Source organism: Thamnophis sirtalis, unplaced genomic scaffold (genome assembly GCF_051295495.1).
Source record: "Thamnophis sirtalis isolate CommonGarterSnake01/CBP01778 unplaced genomic scaffold, rThaSir2_p1.2 scaffold_11, whole genome shotgun sequence".
NCBI lineage: Eukaryota > Metazoa > Chordata > Lepidosauria > Squamata > Natricidae > Thamnophis > Thamnophis sirtalis.
Window position 1 is genome coordinate 66,087,975 of NW_028261391.1, and position 20,362 is coordinate 66,108,336.

Genomic DNA, 20,362 nt, shown 5'->3' on the forward strand with positions numbered 1-20,362 from the left:
CAATGTAAAGGAACATGTTTAATTGAAATTGCTTCCTTCTTAAATTAGATAATTATTAAAATATATTAGAAGATAACACAGTTCATAAGGATAAGGAGGGGGAGTTTATGGAATGAAGGCTTGTCAATGCGATTTAAGCTTTTATTCAGTGTTACAGTGCATTAGTTCAACAATAGGTAACTGGTAAAGTGGAAATAAAAATTCCAAACTCTTTCCCTATATACATTAGCAGAAGAAAAGTTGATGGAGTAGAATATAAGGTTTGTTTGGGCTCACTGTTTAGGACAACTGTAAATTTTTTAGAGCTAAACTATTACTAGCTTCTGAAACTGGTTATTATCAATGAAACATTATTTTCAATTATGACCAAAGGCTCATTAAGGTTGTTGGTTTTTTTTAAAAAAGAAAATCTTATTGAACACTTTTCATAGATCATCCAAAAATAAAGGACAATAGTATAATCAATCAACATAGACCAATACTTAGAATGGAATGGTCTTATTTGAGATTCTCCTAATATTTCAAATTATATTTCTTATTATTTGGGCCAATTGTTCTGGGGATATTTATATTCTAAAATGGATCACTAGAAAAATATTATAATTAAAAAGTCTACTAGGCATATTGTAAATACATTGATAATTTATTTTTCTTATTTAAAAGGGCATCTTTCCTTCTTCCTATATACAACTTAAAGAAGCAATAGTTGAAGGAAAAGGGTAAGTTTTGGGGCTTAAACATAATGGATAAAAATATCAATTGTATGATTTTTAATAAATTTTAAATGTAAATATGAGTGCAGAAAAAATGAAGTCTGAAATTTATTTTCTAATTATGAATATTGTGGCAATCCAAATGACAAGAGGAATAATGAGAAACATCAAAAGCTTGATTTGCATTCCCCCCTATGTTTTGTTATCAAATATTAATATACTTTAGTTAAGTAAATCATCAGTGTGAAAGTTTAATTTCTCTAGTTGATATTCTCTGAAAACCTATGTACAACACATGCCAATGTTTATGAGATTGGTCTTTAGTTCATCTATTTACTTGGGCATTATTGGGATAGAATGATTTGATAGTAATGGATCTATTGATTGGTAATTTTTGGAGAATCTTAATCTTATTTAATAATTCTACCTATAAGCATTGAGTTTCCACTCAATTCAGGACATAAAGACCAAGGTTTAAATAAATAGAGTGGCTGTTCCCAGTGAAGGATCACTTGCTAGTGATGACTATAAAATTTAATCCCAGTAGGTGCAAAACAGTGGTGGGTTTCAAAAATTGTTCGAACCTACTCTGCGGGTGTGGCCTCCTTTGTGGGAGTGGCTTGCCGCCCATGTGACTGGATGGGAGTGGCTTGCCGCCCATGTGACCGGATATGAAGATGCCGACGACACTTGTCAAAACCACCTTAAATTACCTCACACACAGCAATGGCATGCATAAGAATAGGATGTCAACTTGTTTTTTAAAAGGCATCTTTGTTTTGCGTTAAAACAACTTCAACACACGCAATGTTCTGATTGCACCACAAACGCAGTAGCCATCCTTACCTTTCACAGAGGCACTGAGTTTCATAAATAGGAGCATGATAGTGTAGAATAATCATATCCAAGGACCAGTGGTGGGTTTCAAAAAATTTGGAACCTCTTCTGTAGGTGTGGTCTGCTTTCCGGATCCACTGGTGGAACCTCTTCTAACCGGTTCAGTAGATTTGACAAACCGGTTCTACCGAATAGGTGCGAACTGGTAGGAACCCACCTGTGGTGCAAAAAGTCCCCAGTGGGAACACCCTCACCTCAGAGCAGAGTTGTAGAATTGGGAGAAGGCCTTGGATCAAACCCATCATCTTCTACTGGTTCCAGTTGCTCCACAGGCTCTGTAGCCAAATCAGCTCCAAGTGCTCCCTAAGGCAGGCTGCTGTTACACCATTTGTACATGTTACACCATTTCAGAGTCTGGTCATGTCAAAGTCAGACATCAAACATTTGCCCTCAAGCAATGATCACTTATAAAACCGTGTCTTTCCCACATGTAAATTTTCTCTATTGAAGCACTATTTTTCATGTTCAGATGGTATTTTATGTTTTTTTTTATTAAATTGATAACAAAATTCATTTGCAGTTAAATGACATTTGATAAAGAAATAGCGGCCAGCTAACAATGTGTGTATATATTAAAAAGGTTAGGAAGATGTCTTAATAAAAGTGCTAGTCTGATTTATGTTTATAGTCTTTATATATCCAAATTATAGAAATGCAAATCATTTGATTACTGTATAATAGTGCCTTTCTTGACTGATTGCAAAACTTCTTCAATTAATGTTGTATTTCTCATGTATGTGCAATATAGTAATTATATACAGCTCTAGTGATGCATTATTTCAGTGAAAATTTGCAGAGGTAAAGTGATAGACTTGCAAAATAAGTTCCTTTATCTTTAAAACTACGAAGGATTTTGTTCAGCATTTGGAACTGAGCCAAGTCCTTTACAACCCTAAAGATGTTTGAAGGAATATGAAGAATGTCCTTAACTCAAAACATTTCAAGATTGAAATGTCTGAAGTGGAGTAGGTATTGAGTTCAAAATGTTGGTATTCAAGAAGAATTTGCTTCTTACCTTGAAATAAAACCCACTGCTTTGAGTTTGGGACTAGACTTATTTTTAACTCAACTTTCACATTCTGTTTTGTTCTTTGTTCCTTAATAGCAATAGCAATAGCAGTTAGACTTATATACCGCTTCATAGGGCTTTCAGCCCTCTCTAAGCGTTTTACAGAGTCAGCATATCGCCCCCACAGTCTGGGTCCTCATTTCACCCACCTCGGAAGGATGGAAGGCTGAGTCAACCCTGAGCCGGTGAGATTTGAACAGCCGAACTGCAGAACTGCAGTCAGCTGAAGTAGCCTGCAGTGCTGCATTTAACCACTGCGCCACCTCGGCTCTATTAAATTGTGATTGACTTTGTTTTCCACCCCCCCCTCCTTTGCTACAACAGAGATAGGTCTCTACCTGCTGCCGTTGGCTAAGACTAATTGAAAGCAGAAGGAAATGACAGCAATAGCAACAATTATTTAAGCATTTGCTCAGAAAGAGATACGCTGATTTTGGGTTCCATTTGTTGATATGTCTGGGCCAGTTAATCAGTGTCTTGCTTACGATTAGAGACAATACTGGACAAATGATTCTAAGCATGAAAACTGATAAAAAGTGGGCTCATTTGTCTGGTTGTCTTGTTGTTTTGCAGATTGTAAGGTGTTAAATAGACAGGCTGTGTTACTTTTGCAGATTGTAAGGTTAAATAGACAAGAGTATGTTACTTTAATTTGTTAAATGCTACCAAATTAAGAAGTGTACATTGTACCTATGCATTAGGAAAAGAAGGTTTGTGTTGTTATTCGTAGGCTAAGAAAAAGTGCATCCACAAGATATCATCCTTTATTGGAATTCAGTGGTGGTTTGTATAATAAGAGTAGAAAGAACGCACGTGGAATTATATTTTCCTTATTTTTTTTCAGGATTTTTAATAATTGTCTTTTGTTAAAAAAAATAACCACAACATTGGATAGCTTTTCTTTAGGTTAGGTCATATAGAATCCTCAGAGTAGAATACCAACAAAGTAATTGAGTGGTTTTGGAGAAAAATGAAGGAGCAAAAAGTTTGCTTCAGTTCTCATTCTGTTCTCCCTATGGGACAACAATTTTGAGATTTGTATTCTTTATGAGAGCCAAGGTGGCGCAGTGGTTAAATGCAGCACTGCAGGCTACTGCTAGATCAGCAGGTCAGCGGTTCAAATCTCACCGGCTCAGGGTTGACTCAGCCTTCCATCCTTCCGAGGTGGGTAAAATGAGGACCCGGATTGTTGGGGGCAATATACTGACTCTCTGTAAACCGCTTAGAGAGGCCTGAAAGGCCTATGAAGCGGTATATAAGTCTACTGCTATTGCTATTGCTATTATGGAATTCAAAAAAACATAGACAACTTTATTCTTTGGCTTACTGGAATGCTAACGTTTTAAAATAAGCCCTATTTCATACAGCTTTAATATTTATATTATAATAATGCCAAATAATATATCTTACTTATTAGGATTTTAAACATTAGAAACATATTTTTGCAAGCCATGTTTTTTGAATTATTAAGTAAAAATAATCTACAATACAATAAATGATAGTATGTTAAATATATTTAATATATTGATAATTAATACATTGTCTTATGTTTTCTGTGCCCCCCCCCTCCCCGGAATTCCCATATTCTTAGACAACATGAAACTGTTATACCAAGTGAACTGCCACTCATTCAGGAGGTTACCACTACACTACGGGAATGGTCCATAATATGGCGACAGCTTTATATTGTAAGTATTGTAGGTTTATTTAGAATGCCTCTTTGTAGGATAACCAAGGAGTTTAATCTATAAACCAGCCAAGCTAAAGAAACCAATTAAGTACATGCCAATGATTTGAAATAATTGCTGAAGAAAAGGAATATGCTTTGCATATTAACTTTCCCAAGTAGAAACTCTTTTATTCCCTATTAAAAAGACAATCGGTACTGCAGGCCTGTAAATTACAACTACTCAAAACTGACTACTCTCCTACAGTTGTACTAGGTAAAAAGATATGTGGATTGTTTCTAGATAAGGAAATTTAATTTGCTTGAAGAATGGAACTACTGGACAGAGTAGGAGAAGCCACCAACCTCTGGGTCATCCTGGTTCATTACTGAACTGCTCTTACCATTAACATTTTTTCTTGATGTCCATTTGAAATCTACTTATATGGTATTCAAATTCTTTGTTTCATCTTCTGGAACAACTCTGAACAATTTAGCCTTGTCTTTTATGTGACATACAAATACTTGAATACAGCTATTATGAGTCTCCATAGTCTCTTTTTTCCATGCTAAGCATATTCAAAGCATATATATACAGTTGCGCAAGTACAGGAGGTAATTGCACTCAGCTGGTGGTCATTACGCTCCTCTCCAGACTATAAAAGGACTGCTTGTGCACCCTTTTGCAGAAGTCAACACAGGAACTAATGTTGGAGAACATTATTGTGAGCTTGGCAGGCTGGATTGCTGCCACGGCTTATCTGTGCTGGATTGCTGCCCAAGCTTGTCTGTGCCGGTTTGCTGCCAAGGACCTGTCTGTCTGTTAATTAAATGCTGTAACTTATCTTTGACTTGGAGTGTGTAGGATGAGTGGGGTCAGAACATAGATAGATAGATAGATAGATAGATAGATAGATAGATAGATAGATAGATAGATAGATAGATGCTAGATAGATAGATAGATAGATAGATAGATAGATAGATAGATAGATAGATACATACATACATACATACATACATACATACATACATACATACATACATACATTTTCAGGGCATTCTGATCAATACAGAATATAAAGAAATAGAGAAGGGATTATAGTAGATTAAAAAGACCTGAGGTTACAGTATTTTTTGGAGTATAAGACGCGCCCCCAGCAGCACTCTATAAGCCTCCACAAGGCTATGCATGCATTTTTTTGCCAAAAAAACCCAGCCCATTTTTGCGAAAAACGGGTCATTGTTTGCTCATTTTTGACACCCCCCCCCCAAGGCACTCTGCAAGCCTCCTCAAGGCTATTCATGCCTTTTATTTGAAAAAAAACAAACGGGCCCATTTTCACAAAAAATGGGATGTTTTGGGGAGGTTTGCAGAGTGCAAAACCTTTTTCCCCCCCTTTCAGAAAGCTGTTTAATTAGAGTGGTTGATGAGAATTATATTGATCAAGTGTTGTGCCAGCAGAAACAAAGTTTTAGGTGCTACAGGTTGTCAGCTATTTCCTTCTCCAGCACATGGATAAATACACCTGGAAACATCTACCTACCTACATACCTACCTACATACCTACCTACCTACCTACCTACTGTATTTCTCTCTCTTTCTCTATCTCTCTCTCTCTCTCTCTCCCACTCCCGCTATCTACTTATTTACCTACCTACTTACCTACTCTCTCTCTCTCTCTTCCCCTACCTATCTACTGTATTTATCTCTCTCTCTCTATTCTTCTCTCTCTATCCCTCTACTGACCAGCCTACCTACTCTTTCTCTCCCTACTGATCTACTACATTTCTCTGTCTGTCTGTCTGTCTGTTTCTCTCTGTCTCTGTCTCTCTATCTCTCTCTCTCTCTCTTTCCCTCTCTCTATCCCCCTACCTACCTACCTACCTACCTACCTACCTACCTACCTACCTACCTACCTACCTACACTCTTTCTTCCTATCTACCTACCTACTGTATTTCTCTCTCTCTATTTCTCTCTCCATCCCTTTATCTACCTACCTAATTACTCTCTCTCTCTCTCTCTCTCTCTCTCTCTCTCTCTCCCTACCTTACCTACTGTATTTCCCTCTCTTTCTCTCCCTCTCTATCCCTCTGTCTACCTACCTACTTTTTTAAAAAAAATTGCCTCTTCAAAACCTGGGTGCATCTTATACTCTGATGCGTCTTATACTCCGAAAAGTACGGTAATTTGTGAATTTAATTCTGTAACTTGTGTTAATGTCAAAAATATCCAGAGGATAAAGCCATCCAGATATGGATTTCTGGATTTCCATATACATCACACCTTCTTTGTGTAATTTTATTGCTGGCTCTTGTATCAAAAGACTTTTTACCAAACATTATTTTCCCTTTCCAGTTGAGGTAAAGAGAATGAATCAGTTAACCTGCTTTCTTTTTTTGTTACTGCTGCTTAGTTTTATGCTGTGATGTGTATCATCTATATTTGACTTGGAAGGCATTCCACTATTAATAATTAATTATATAACCTAGATTTGCCTAGACTGACAGTCAACGAATATTAGGTCTTACATCAGACAGCCCAGCTAATTGTAACAGAATTCCAACTGTCAGTGAGCACTTGTTCTGTCTGATTCTATTGTGAGGGATGGATGTCCTTGGTAAGAACTGGTCCCTTTGGACCAAATAATACACCACTGTCAGATAACTATATTTTATATGCTATTTAAATCCATACTGCTGATTCTCATTTTAATGCAGTTAATTCTGTACCTTCATGTGCATATAAATTAGTTGGTCCAGCTGAGGATCTTTTGATCATGGCCAAGATAATAATTTTGCCATTTCTAATTTCATGAAGATTATTGCAAACCTGTATGTCAAATATCTTGTTAAGATGTCATCCCTTGCAGAAGAAAAGCAAGTTAAAAGTTTATAAATATAAATGAGAAATGTAGAATAAAAAAGTTGCAGCTTTTTAAGTAGCCCTCTTAAAACTCCTTCTCATGATAGAATGCAGTACTTGAACCTAAATCTATCTTCTTCTGAAGATTTAATTCAAAATGTTCATTTATAGTTTTCTAGTAAATGAGTAGTTTTAATTTTACTGGACTACTGATTCTTGGATCACAGATGAGTTACTTGTGGTTGATTTCATGTGTAATATTTCCCTATCTGAGGAACTAAAATGGCTTGCGGAAAGAAGTGATAACCTACAGGGTCAAGTAATAAATTTCACACTGAAGTTATAGAAAGCTGCTTCCATGCTTACTTTCTACTTCTGTTTTATATTGTTTATATTTGTATATTTCTGTATAAAGGAAGTAGTACAATAAAAGAATACACTAACACGTATTCTTATCACACAGCAAGACAGCAGAGAAATGTTTCATAATGTAAGACATATGATATATGATCTTATTGAATGGCGATCACAAATACTGTCTGGAACACTTCCCCAAGATGAGCTCAATGAACTAAAGAAGAAAATCACAGCAAAGACTGATTATGGAAACAGGTTGGTGATGACTAGCTTGAAACATGCATATATTTCCTTGTTTTTATCTTTGCTTTTTATTCCGATGATTTTCCATGCTTCTGTTTATGTACCATATTGAATTGAATTGAATTGAATAGGTTTATTTATAGGCCGCCCTTTTCCCTGAGGGGACTCAGGGCGGCTAACAACTTATAGGGAGGGGGATACAGACAGTAACATATAACATAACACATAATTAAAAAGTGAACAACATTCATTCAACATTCGGGTGGGGGCGGGTCAGATCTTTACCCCCAGGCCTGGCGGGATAGCCAGGTCTTGAGGGCTGTGTGGAAGGTCTGGAGGGTGGTGAGGGTACGAATCTCCACGGGGAGAGTTCCAGTGGGTCGGAGCTACCACTGAAAAGGCTCTCCTCCGCGTAGTAGCCAGCCGGCACTGGCTGGCAGATGGCACTCGGAGGAGGCCTAATCTATGAGATCTAATCGGTCTCGAGGAGGTAATCGGCAGGAGGCGGTCTCCCAAGTACCCAGATCCACTACCATATATTATATATCCATTAAAAACATTTACATGGCAATATAAATCTTATTTCCAAAATCAGTAGCCTCTTTCTTGATTGCTTAAAGAAAGTGTTTTAAGATACAATTTTCCAAATGTATTTTTGTTCCACACAAAAATAATGTGTAAATATTTGTATTTATTACTTGTGTACCCCAAATTGCTGTCTGTTCAAAACTACAGCTATGCAATGATTTTTGATCTAAGTAATATGTGTTAAGATAATATGCACATAACCAATTTGTTGAGATCCTCAGCTTCAGTAATAAACTATAATTGGCATTTAGATAAGATAACTCTAAATAGATTTCATAAATGCTTGAAAAGTAATAAAACTCTATTAACTTTAAATGACCAATGTGCAAAAAAGATTTTAACCACTTTCAGGATACACCCATGTCAAGTTAAAAGATCATAATACAAATTCTGCAATAAACTTAACCACCTGCTTGGCAGTCAGTTGTTCCAACATCTATAAATAATTTCCAGGTGTAAATGGCATATCTGGCTATGCTAAACAGTATGCCATAATCAGAAGACAAAATTTCTCAACATGCATGTATGTACATATGTACAGCAGGGACGTGCAGTCACGGGAGGCAGGGCCTCACCACTGTCATCATGAAAAGAAAAATTAAAAGGGAAAAGGCTGAGGTAGTTGCTGCCAGAGTCACAGTGGATGACTCTGCTTAGTGCTTAACTGTTTAAAAAAGCCTCTTAAAAAGTGTCCTCTGCAGGAGGAGGCGAGAGAACCACGGCGGCAGGGCTTTAAAGTGGCGGCAGGGCTTTAAAGTCCCGGTGTCGCGTCCGCCATAGAGCGGGACGCATCCCACTCTATGGCGGACACAGCGGCGGGGCTTCAGCGGGCCTTTCGGAAAGCCGTGCCAGGGCTTTGCTGCGGCTTTCTGAAAGCCCCACCGAAGCCCCGGCGCTGTGTCCGCCATAGAGTGGGATGCGTCCCGCTCTATGGCGGACGCGACACCGGGACTTTAAAGCCCAGCGCTGGCAGACATAGGGCAGCTTTTGCCCACTTTCCTCACCGGCCATGAACCTCACCGCATGTCACTGATGTACAGTATGTATGCATGTCTACACACTCACACCAATGATCAGTATAATGTATGCTATTCTTCTGGCTGCTTAGGAGAAAAGTAAATTGTTTCATAGCCAAACTTTAGAAACTTTGGAAATAGCAGTGGTTTTCAGAATGTTTTGGCCTGTGGAAGTTTGGTATTTCTAGTGAAATGATAATGGTCATTGGACATGTTTCTTTCAAAAGGAGCCTCTTTCCTTTCTTTACCCCTAGATTTTCCATAGTTGCACTCAAATAAATGAGATTTTGGGATACATTTGAGATGGCAGTTTGAATTTATCCAAGGCAACATTAAGATTCAGCAGGCCTAGTTAATACCTTGTGTGAACTACATTTTTATACACTTTTATAGGTCTTTGACTGCGTTTTCTGTTGAGGCTTGGAAAAGTGTTCATTGTGAGGGGAAAAATAATGGAGAAGGCTTACCTTAAGGCAAATAAAGGGAAGGATAATTTAAGTATTTTAAACATTTGGCTTTATTATGAGCGCATGAACAGTGGTGGAGGGTACCAGATGTTGCTGTGTTTGTTTGTTTATTTATTTATTTGACTTTTTGGAGATCAGGAAAAATTGTTGCCTTTCTGTTTTCCATCCCAGAAATGGCTATAAAAAATTCTACTAACACCATTTTGTTGTAGAACATTTACAGTCAAGATTCAATCTTTTCTTTTTCATACAATTTACTAGAAGTTGTCAGCATTATTTGTTGGCTATATTATTTAGCCATCTGGATAAGGAACTAGCTATTCAAGTTCCAGGTGCTAAACGTTGAAACATTACATGTATCTTTTTTCATTATTGTTTTGATGGAATAATTAAATGATTGCTATGTATCCTTTAGAATTGAGACAACTGGGTTTGAATTTTTGTGCATATTACGTACCATTATGCGTACGTACATACCATGTACATACCTTTCTGCATATTACGTACCATTCTGCCATTCTTGTTTCATGCAGATATGCATTAATGCTTTCCCATAATGAATCCAACATGAGAATTTCAGTTTGGATTGCAGGCAGAGGGACTTGATGGCAGAGTTTTTGAGCAGATTTTATGTTAACCATGGTATTGCTTTGGCTCTTTTCTCTTCCATGCAGAATTCTCGATTTGGATCTAGTGGTAAGGGATGAAGATGGTAACATATTAGATCCAGATCAGACCAGCACAATTAGCCTATTCAGAGCTCATGAAACAACTTCCAAACAAGTAGAAGAAAGACTGCTGGAAGAAAAAGTGAGATACAACATTCTTTCTCTGTTTCAACTGTTATTATGATAGTATTAAGTTGCTATAAACTAGGAATATGTACGTGTTTTTGCGTGCACATCTGTTCTCATATATATATATATATATATATATATATATATATATATATATGTATGTATGTATGTATGTATGTATGTATGTATGTATGTATGTATACGTATGTATGTATATATATGTATGTATATATATATACGTACACACACACATATATATACATACATATATATATATATATATATATATATATATATATATATATATATATATATATATATATATACACACACACACACACACACACACACACATACATACATACATACATACATACATACATTTATATACTAAAAGTCTAACTGCTATTGCTATTGCTATTGAAAATTTCCTGTATAATGGTGGTTTTTTTTCTGGTTTGAAGAAAACAAAATATTGTTAGGTGAATAGACACCCTTCTCTACTATCTATGTTCCTCCTCTCTAGTCTGTTTTGCTTCAGTTCTAGTATGTCATATCCCACTGTCCTGTCCACTTCTAATAGTCCAAGTTCCTTCCCCATCCTCTGCTCCTTTTCCTCAATTATTTTTGTCCTTGACTGTCCTCCTGTTCCTCTTAACCATTTCTGTATAAACAAGGAAGTCTCCAATCTTTTTAATTCTTTCTCCTTTCCTTCAAACACCAATTTGCTTTATCTGGCTGTAGTAAGTATTACACCTTTTTCTAGACTTTTGGGGGATATTGTAGGCAGAACCTGAAATTTGCATTCATAAATGATGAATTCTATGCTTCGCCAGGATTTGTGTGGATTTGCAAATATGTAATTAGCCTGTTTATTCAGGCACATAGAAATGGTGAATTCTGCTTTCATTTACTTTGAAGGTAGTCCTGCAAAGTCTATTCGGGTTCTCTCACTTTTTACATTTCCACATCTCTTACAACCGTTCTACACTTAGCAGAGCAGATATAAATGGAATGAAGGTAACTAGGGATTAGTTAATTATACAATTATACCCCAATCTATATATACTTACAAAAGTAGATTTATGTAATTGATTGTATTACTGTATAATGATAGTAATTAACAGAATATTGCATAATCTTTTTTTTCTTTTCTCTGTTGGATTGTAGTCTCAAAAGCAGAATCTTGACATTAGTAGGGAAGCAAAATTTGCTGCAACACCTTCATTTGCATTATTTGTAAATCTGAAAAATGTTGTTTGCAAAATTGGAGAAGATGCTGAAGTCCTTATGTCTTTGTATGACCCTTTGGAATCCAAGTTTATAAGGTCAGTGCTTTAACTGCTCCCGTGCTTGCTTTAGAACTTCAAAATATCAAAGGCATAAAACAGATTTTAATATCTATTAACATGGGAAGAACAAAGAGGCTATCCGATAAATACTGCTGTTAGTCATTAACCACAAATTGTCTGTGGAAATTTCCTAAATCATCGTGTCTCTATTAAAGGTTGCAGTGTTAATTACCATTTATATAGTTTGTGACATTATGGGGACCTTCTGGTTCTGTTGTACTATTACCTTTAACAACAAGAAGAAAAAGACAAATAACTTTTGTTATGGATTTCCCAGTTTGTATAATATGATACATTAAAAATGCAATGCTGAAAGATTTAGAACTTTTATAATGGATACTGAGTATCCTTTGTTTTTGCATTTCCATTTAGCTTCACACAAAATAATAATCCATCAAAAAAATCTTCTATGGATTCTTTTTCTGAAAAAGATGGATGTTTTCTCATCCTAGAACAGAATGTGAATGATAATAGTCAACATCACAGGTCTGGTTTCAGATCAGACAGGATGAAAGCTATGAAACAAATGATACATTACAAATATAAATGATTATTACAATAGGCATAATGCTTTTTGTTTACAATCTGTATTTTAAAAAAATCACCTAGTAAGCTGACACATCACTAGAAAATGAATTTGAGAAGGCTGTTTTGAATTTATTTTGCTTTAGACATAGCATGTTGCTAATCTTTTTATTGGCGCATTATGGTGAAAGAAATGTGCTCTTCCTTGCACTATCTGTCTATCATCCATCCATTCAGCCACCCATCCATCCATCTATTCATATCTATCTATCTATCTATCTATCTATCTATCTATCTATCTATCTATCTATCTATCTATCTATCTATCTATCTATCTATCTATCTATCTATCTATCTATCTACCTACCTACCTACCTACCTACCTACCTACCTACCTACCTACCTACCTACCTACCTACCTACCTACCTACCTTCTATCTCCCCTAATCTAATCTTTCTTTCTTTCTTTCTTTCTTTCTTTCTTTCTTTCTTTCTTTCTTCTTTCTTTCTTTCTTTCTTTCTTTCTTTCTTTCTTTCTTTCTTTCTTTCTTTCTTTCTTTCTTTCTCTTTACTTTATTGTCATTGTACATATCTTTTCTTTTCCCATCTAATTATTCATCCATCTAGCTACCTATCTTCTCTCTCTCCACCTATCTAATGCAATCTATCTTCTCTCTCCCCTAATCTTATCTATCTATCTATCTATCTATCTATCTATCTATCTATCTATCTATCTATCTATCTATCTATCAATCATCTATCTATCTACCTACCTACCTACCTACCTACCTACCTACCTACCTACCTACCTACCTACCTTCTATCTCCCCTAATCTAATCTTTCTTTCTTTCTTTCTTTCTTTCTTTCTTTCTTTCTTTCTTTCTTTCTTTCTTTCTTTCTTTCTTTCTTTCTTTATCTTTACTTTATTGTCATTGTACATATCTTTTCTATTCCCATCTAATTATTCATCCATCTAGCTACCTATCTTCTCTCTCTCCACCTATCTAATGCAATCTATCTTCTCTCTCTCCCCTAATCTTATCTATCTATCTATCTATCTATCTATCTATCTATCTATCTATCTATCTATCTATCTATCTATCTATCTATCTATCTATCTATCTATCATCTATCTACCTACCTACCTACCTACCTACCTACCTACCTACCTACCTACCTACCTACCTACCTGTATATATCTATATATATAGAGAGAGATACTTAAGGAAATGTTTATACATTTTTACTTTACTAATTATAAACTTCCTAGAGTTATGAAACTCTGAATAATCCTCAGTGTGTGTTTAAATATGTTAACATATTTTAATGTAAAACTGCTTTTGCTTTCATAATGAATATGACAGTCAAATTTTATTTTTATTGATATAGTGAGAATTATCTGGTGAGATGGTCAAGTTCTGGTCTACCAAAAGACATAGATAAATTGCACAATCTTCGAGCAGTCTTTACGGTAAATATTCTTTTTATATTTGTGAGACTTAAATTATCCAGTTGCTTCAATGTTTTCCATGTTGTACCGGAATATCTATACAAAGAGCCTTAAGTTAATTTTTTTGTAGCTCTAGAAATGGGAAAGAGCCCTTTAAATATTATGGAGCTGATCCTTCCATTTGGCACTCTAGCATAAATCAGAAGAAAACCAACACTAGAAAATTTCAATGGCTGCGATGGCTAGGAATTTTGGGTTCAAATGTATCTGCTCTTAATAAAACTAGAAGTTTTGGTAAAACGTGACATTCTCCTGTGCGCTGCTTGGAAAGTCCAAGCATGGGTTAAATTCAGTCTATTCGCCCAAGGACTGAGTTAATTCTTTTGGCCACGCCTCCCTTCCTCATTGAGGGCCAGTTCAAAAACTCAGTCCAGCTCAATCAGACGTGTTTTTGGAGAGTTCCTCAGTCCTTGGACGAATTAACTGAACTCTTCAAAGAATTAGCTAGTCTTTTCTTATTTTTGTTGCTAGTTAGGGCAAAGAAAAGGATAAGATCTCTTTACACTGCCTGAGGGAGTCCGGAGGAACCGCACTTTTAAAACAATGGTGCTGCGTTGCGTGGGCGCTTGTCCGGCGGCTGCTGGCGAGCATGGGGGGCTATCAGAGGTTTTCTCTCCCCCCAGCTGTCGTTTTCGCCCTAAGTCGCTCGGAGACCTTGGCGGAGGCCCGGAGCGCTGAGAGATTGCTCCCGAGGACTCCGAAAAGGCACGTTGGGCACGTTTTGGCACGCTTTTTTCTGGCGGCTGTTTCTCTAGCTTTGCGCCTTCTCCCTCACTGCACAGATGCCGCGGAGGTGGATTTGCTTTCATTGGGGTGCTGGCAAGGCCTTTCCCATCCAACGAAGCACTAGAGCGGCCTGGGAGAGGTTTGACCCCTCAGGGCATTCTCCCGTCTAGTAGCCATATCTGTGAAGCGCGCAGTCACTAAGCAACTCGCGCCTATTACTGGTCTAATGTGTCCCGGTCTACTGGCCCCTGGTCTACCAGTTTCCGATATACTAGTTCCCAGTCTACTATCTACAATTGAAAGTCTGAAGATGGCAGAAAAATCCAAGAGAGCCCCAGAGGACTTCGTGGACACAACAAAACGCAGTAGGCCAGATCCACCGGTGGTGGAGCAGGTGAAAGGTTCCAAAATGAAGGGGACTCCTAATCCCAGAGGTGGCAAGGCCTTGTCTAAGGTCATCGCCTTTGTTTTTGAACTGGCCCTCAATGAGGAAGGGAGGCGTGGCCAAAAGAATTAACTCAGTCCTTGGGCGAATAGACAGAATTTAACCCATGCTTGGACTCTCCCGCAGCGCCCAGAGAACGACCGTTCAGGTAAGCCCACGGTCATTAACGGTAGAGAGGTAGACAAATGGTTTGAAGGTAGAAGAAGGCTTCTTGCTATTCCTGCAAGTGTTCTTTCCGATTTCTCTGCATATGTACGATCATTGGCCCGGGGTGGAGTTCTTGCTTTTTCAGGACTGAGAACGTATTTGGAGAAGAGTGTCTTAAGCAGATGTGCTTCATAAGTTTTGTTTACTCTTTGTTAATGCATTTAAAATCTACATGGATTTCCCTATGGTGTTATTAAAATAACGTTTATCTGTCCTCTCTCCAAAATAAACAAATTTGAATCCATTTCACAGTTAGAGGGAAAAACAGCAGTTTAATCCAGCAAAAGTATTCAAGATTCTATATAACAGCTTTTAAGAGGTCCAAGGAAATTACATCCCTTAACTATCCGCATGAACATTTAGCTGCGTAAAAAGGATTGTAAAAATGAAGAAATGACAGACTAAATAGTAAAACTTCAGTATGGATTATAAAATAGCTGTGTGAGAGAAGTTTGTAAGGAAAAAAATTCACATTTCTAGGACCTTGGCAGCAGTAAAGACCGGAAGAGAGAGAAGATTAGTTTCGTATGTCAGATTGTACGAGTTGGCAGAATGGAACAAAGAGAGAACAACACAAGGAAACTAACTTCTGGGCTACGGCGACCTTTTGGTGTAGCAGGTAATCCATTCTTATATACAGTACACCGTCAAAATGTTTTGCCAATAGTAGCAGCTGCTGGGGATTGAAGCGATTTGACCTACTATAGTTTTGCCCAATCTTTTTGTAACCTATTTTTTGCATGCACGAAGACCTCGACTTATGTTAGCAATTGGGACATGGTTGTAAAGCATGACTGCCTCGCTTAGTAACTGCAATCCCTGCAGTTCCAGTTGCCATGATTAACTGAATCCCATAGTCATTAGGCAAGGAAACTTCCACTTAGCTCTCCTACCTGGCTACGACCCGGGGGAGGGCCTTCTCTGTTGCAGCTCCTGCTCTTTGGAACGAGCTCCCCGCGGAGATTCGGACCCTCACCTCTCTCCCTGCTTTCCGAAAAGCCGTTAAAACCTGGCTGTGTCGGCAGGCCTGGGGTTGATGAGCTCCCCTCCCCTCTCGACAGGTGTGGTTGTTGGTCATTTTAATATGTTTATTTTGTACTTGTATGTTTCCCCTTCCCGTTTAAGTTGTTCGCCGCCCTGAGTCCCTTTCAGGGAATAGGGCGGCATATAAATAAAATAAAACTTAAACTTAAACTTACCTAACCAATGTCAGTGGAGAAGTTGGCAAGAAGTTGCAAGTTCCAGATCTGCAGGTAGCAAATGGTTGCAAGGATGGGGGAGGGAGGGAGGATGTGTGTGAGAATTGTTGCGTGGACTGAAGAGGGATTTTGCAAGAGGTGCTACATGGGTCAGGAAGGTGTGATGGTATACGTGAGAAATGCTGCACAGCGGGTGACAGGGGTACTAAGGCTGGTGCAAGAGTGACCAATGCAGTGTGAATTGGCTTGCTATTCAGCAGGAATAATAGCAATAGCAATAGCAGTAGACTTATATACCGCTTCATAGGCCTTTCAGGCCTCTCTAAGCGGTTTACAGAGAGTCAGCATATTGCCCCCAACAATCTGGGTCCTCAGTAACCTCAGGAACCTACAGTAAGTGATAATGGGGATACCAGTTAGCTTAATTCATTGGGTCCAGGAAAAAAATAACTACAATGAGGTAGCTTCTGCCCTTCCTCCCAGAAAGAAAGCTTTGAGGTAGACATAAGGGAACAAAACTGTGGCATTTGCCATTGGACAGAATACTGCGGCCAAATCAGAGGTGGGTTCAGAGCCGAGGTGGCGCAGTGGTTAGAGTGCTGTACTGCAGCCACTTCAGCTGACTGTTATCTGCAGTTCAGCGGTTCAAATCTCACCGGCTCAGGGTTGACCCAGCCTTCCATCCTTCCGAGGTGGGTAAAATGAGGACCCAGACTGTGGGGGCGATATGCTGACTCTGTAAACCGCTTAGAGAGGGCTGAAAGCCCTATGAAGCGGTATATAAGTCTAACTGCTATTGCTATTGCTATTCCTACCAGTTCGCACCTATTCGGTAGAACCGGTTCGTCAAATCTACCGAACCGGTTAGAAGAGGTTCCACCAGTGGACCCGGAAAGCAGGCCACACCTACAGAAGAGGTTCCAAAAATTTTTGAAACCCACCACTGGGCCAAATCCTCTGTTTCAAAAGTAGTGTGGCATGATAATGGGGTTTATTCTGGCACAACAGATGGTTCTTTTGTTTGACGGCTTTGGTTGATTGCTATCAATTTTAATGCTTTAAGTTTTAAAAATAATCTTATATCAATTTAGGTAGCTATCGATATGGATGTAGATGTTGATATAGATATAGACATTGGTTAATGCCAATAAATGCCCACTATTACTTCCAGAAGATTCCACCTTGTTTTACTGATACGAGTGAAGCAAGTTTGTCTTTCAACTGAATAACACTTCTTGATAGAAAACAATTCTAAGCAGTCTGCTATCATCACTGTTTGCCCCTCTTTTTCCCTTATAACTTAATCCTTAATGATGCTTGTTTCTTTTTGAATTCAGTGATGGATATAACTGACATAATTAATGGGAAAGTAGATGATGAAGATAAGCAGCACTTCATTCCATTTCAACCGTAAGTGCAAATTAATACAGAAAAGTAATCAGGACGGATATCAGGAATAGATGGGTTATGATTCTTTGTTAACAATAAGCTCTCACAGTTTTGAAAATGGGAAGAATAAAAAGCTAAATGGACAGGACTGTTTTGGAAGAAAAAATGGTTTACTTTAACTAACCTATGTGATTAAACAGTCTCTTCCCAAAGAATTAAATAGCCAGTTCTGATTTCCGCCCCCCCTAAAGCTAAGATAATTTCAGTTTTCCTACAGGCACAATGTGCTGTATTGTATTGTGAATACATTTTCTATTTAACTTTGCAGTTCAAAATCTTGATTTGTTAGTACCATTCTTGGATAAGAATCAGAGATGTGGGTAATTGTTATATTAATAGTTTCAAATATGTATATTTTAGAACTAACTGTTTTGTTTTGTTTCAATGAAATAAGATATGTGTCCATATAATATTTGGACTAAGATGAAAGCTTGAGTACAAGAGTTAAAATACAGTATTTTAAATTTAAAGAAAAAACATGATACATGAATGAGAATTGTTTAGATCTTATAGTAGAAGTAAGAGAACAATTATACTCAGGCTATAATGAAATTTATTTATCAAATCTATGTATCTAATTTCTAAAACCAGAATGCAAACCGCTCTATGATTAGTGGCTAATGATAGTGATTGAGTAGAAGATCATCATTTGTTCCAATAAACTTAATGTTGAATGTGTTTTTGGTTTATATATATATGTGCAAACATAAATGTATATAAAAATCTATATAATAAACACAAACAAATGAACATTACTTGGGTGCATCTATAATAACATATGCTGTTTAAATAAAAAGAAGAAAATTAAATAGAATAAATCAGTATAAATCATGGCAAATTTAAGACTTATGGACTTCAATTCCCAGAATTCCCCAGCCATCTCTGGGAATTCAATTCCCAGAATTCCCCAGCCAGTCCACAAGTCTGGACATCATTGCTATAAAATAAAAGCCTCAGTGAGAGAATAAAATTGGGCTTCACTTGCTTAGTTAACTTCTTGGTGATATTTCTCAAAAGATCCCAATAGTATTATTTTGTGTTATATTATGAATTGTTATATATTTCTAAAAGCATTCTGATTAAAAATGAAATGAGATATTTCATGGATCTGGAAAATTTTTTGAAATAAAATATTTTTCATTCAGGTTTTGAAGCTTTCTTTTTTACATTATGCTTAATTAAATTATTCTTTAGAAAAAGCTTTTATTGAGAATGAGTTATATACAATTTATGAAGACTTTCCTGTTATTTATTTATTTTGTATTGCATCTTTATTGTGCTGCTTGGTATTTTTCTTTCCATGTGTTGAATTTTCCACTGAAAAAAATATATAACAGCCATCATTAAACATGGGGGCCAAAATTGCTGTGGGGTGCTGAATGACATTTTTCTAAATACTACTTTTCATTTGTTGCTTCAATATTTTCATCCTTTCCATCATGTAGCAAAATCGTTTTATGGATTTTCTTGATTGTTTTCCAACCCCACTAAGCTACTTTTATTCGTAGTAGCTTTCTGCTTTTTGTTACTTGTCATTAGAATTGTAAGTCGATTCATTTCATCCCTGAAACTGGGCTTCACTGGTCCATGGGGGTGGTATGTTTTTACATTTTGGTGTTGTTATTATATATGTAACTTTTTTCAGGCTCTTCACCTCTATTCTGCACACCTCTATGATAAATCTGGATTATGTTTTTTTTCTGAAATCATAAATTCATTTCTCCTTATTAGTTTCCTGATTGATTATCTTTCTGTGTCTTCCTTTTTTTTTTCCTCTTGTCTTGTGCCGACTAACAAACACTCTTTGTCACCTGTGTGATACTCTCTGTTGTGTTTTTGTTCTACGACTTCTGGTTTTCTGCCCCTTCCATCTTTGTTACCTTTTGGTGTTGGTCGTCATGTGCATTTTCCAGGCTAGCATTGGATAACACCATTCGACACAAGCAGTTGAACATATCATCCCGTTTTTCACCCAGGGTGGCAGGGGAGAATGATTTTCTTCAGACTGTAATAAACAAAGTGATTGCCGCTAAAGAAGTTAATCATAAGGGCCAAGGTAGGTATTTTCCTTTCCGTAAGCACTAGCAATGATTAGGAAAGTAATCAATTTTTGTACTAAAACTCCTGAGTTTGTTAGCATGGAAAAGGTTTCTTGTTTCTGATTTGCTCTTCTTTTGCTTCATGAACCATGACGATCATTCTGGAGCCATGTTTTAAAATACACATTTATCATTTTTGCATCTTTCACTGACATCTAACCATTCATCATCT

At 37.1% G+C, this 20,362-nt stretch overlaps 1 protein-coding gene across 3 annotated transcripts in view; it reads left to right on the top strand.

Moving 5' to 3' along the window:
* Window positions 1-20,362, top strand: part of DOCK1 (dedicator of cytokinesis 1) — a 457,702-nt gene that overhangs the window by 64,132 nt on the left and 373,208 nt on the right. For 2 of the 3 annotated variants that reach the window (XM_087725976.1, XM_087725977.1), the window contains exons 4-12: window positions 664-719; window positions 4,271-4,367; window positions 7,673-7,821; window positions 10,555-10,690; window positions 11,848-12,005; window positions 13,945-14,026; window positions 15,924-16,062; window positions 17,980-18,052; window positions 20,005-20,147. In XM_087725976.1, the coding sequence (XP_087582102.1) occupies window positions 664-719; window positions 4,271-4,367; window positions 7,673-7,821; window positions 10,555-10,690; window positions 11,848-12,005; window positions 13,945-14,026; window positions 15,924-16,062; window positions 17,980-18,052; window positions 20,005-20,147 (1,033 nt within the window). The remainder of the gene's footprint in view (window positions 1-663; window positions 720-4,270; window positions 4,368-7,672; window positions 7,822-10,554; window positions 10,691-11,847; window positions 12,006-13,944; window positions 14,027-15,923; window positions 16,063-17,979; window positions 18,053-20,004; window positions 20,148-20,362) is intronic. The other variant, XM_087725978.1, reaches the window with a different exon arrangement.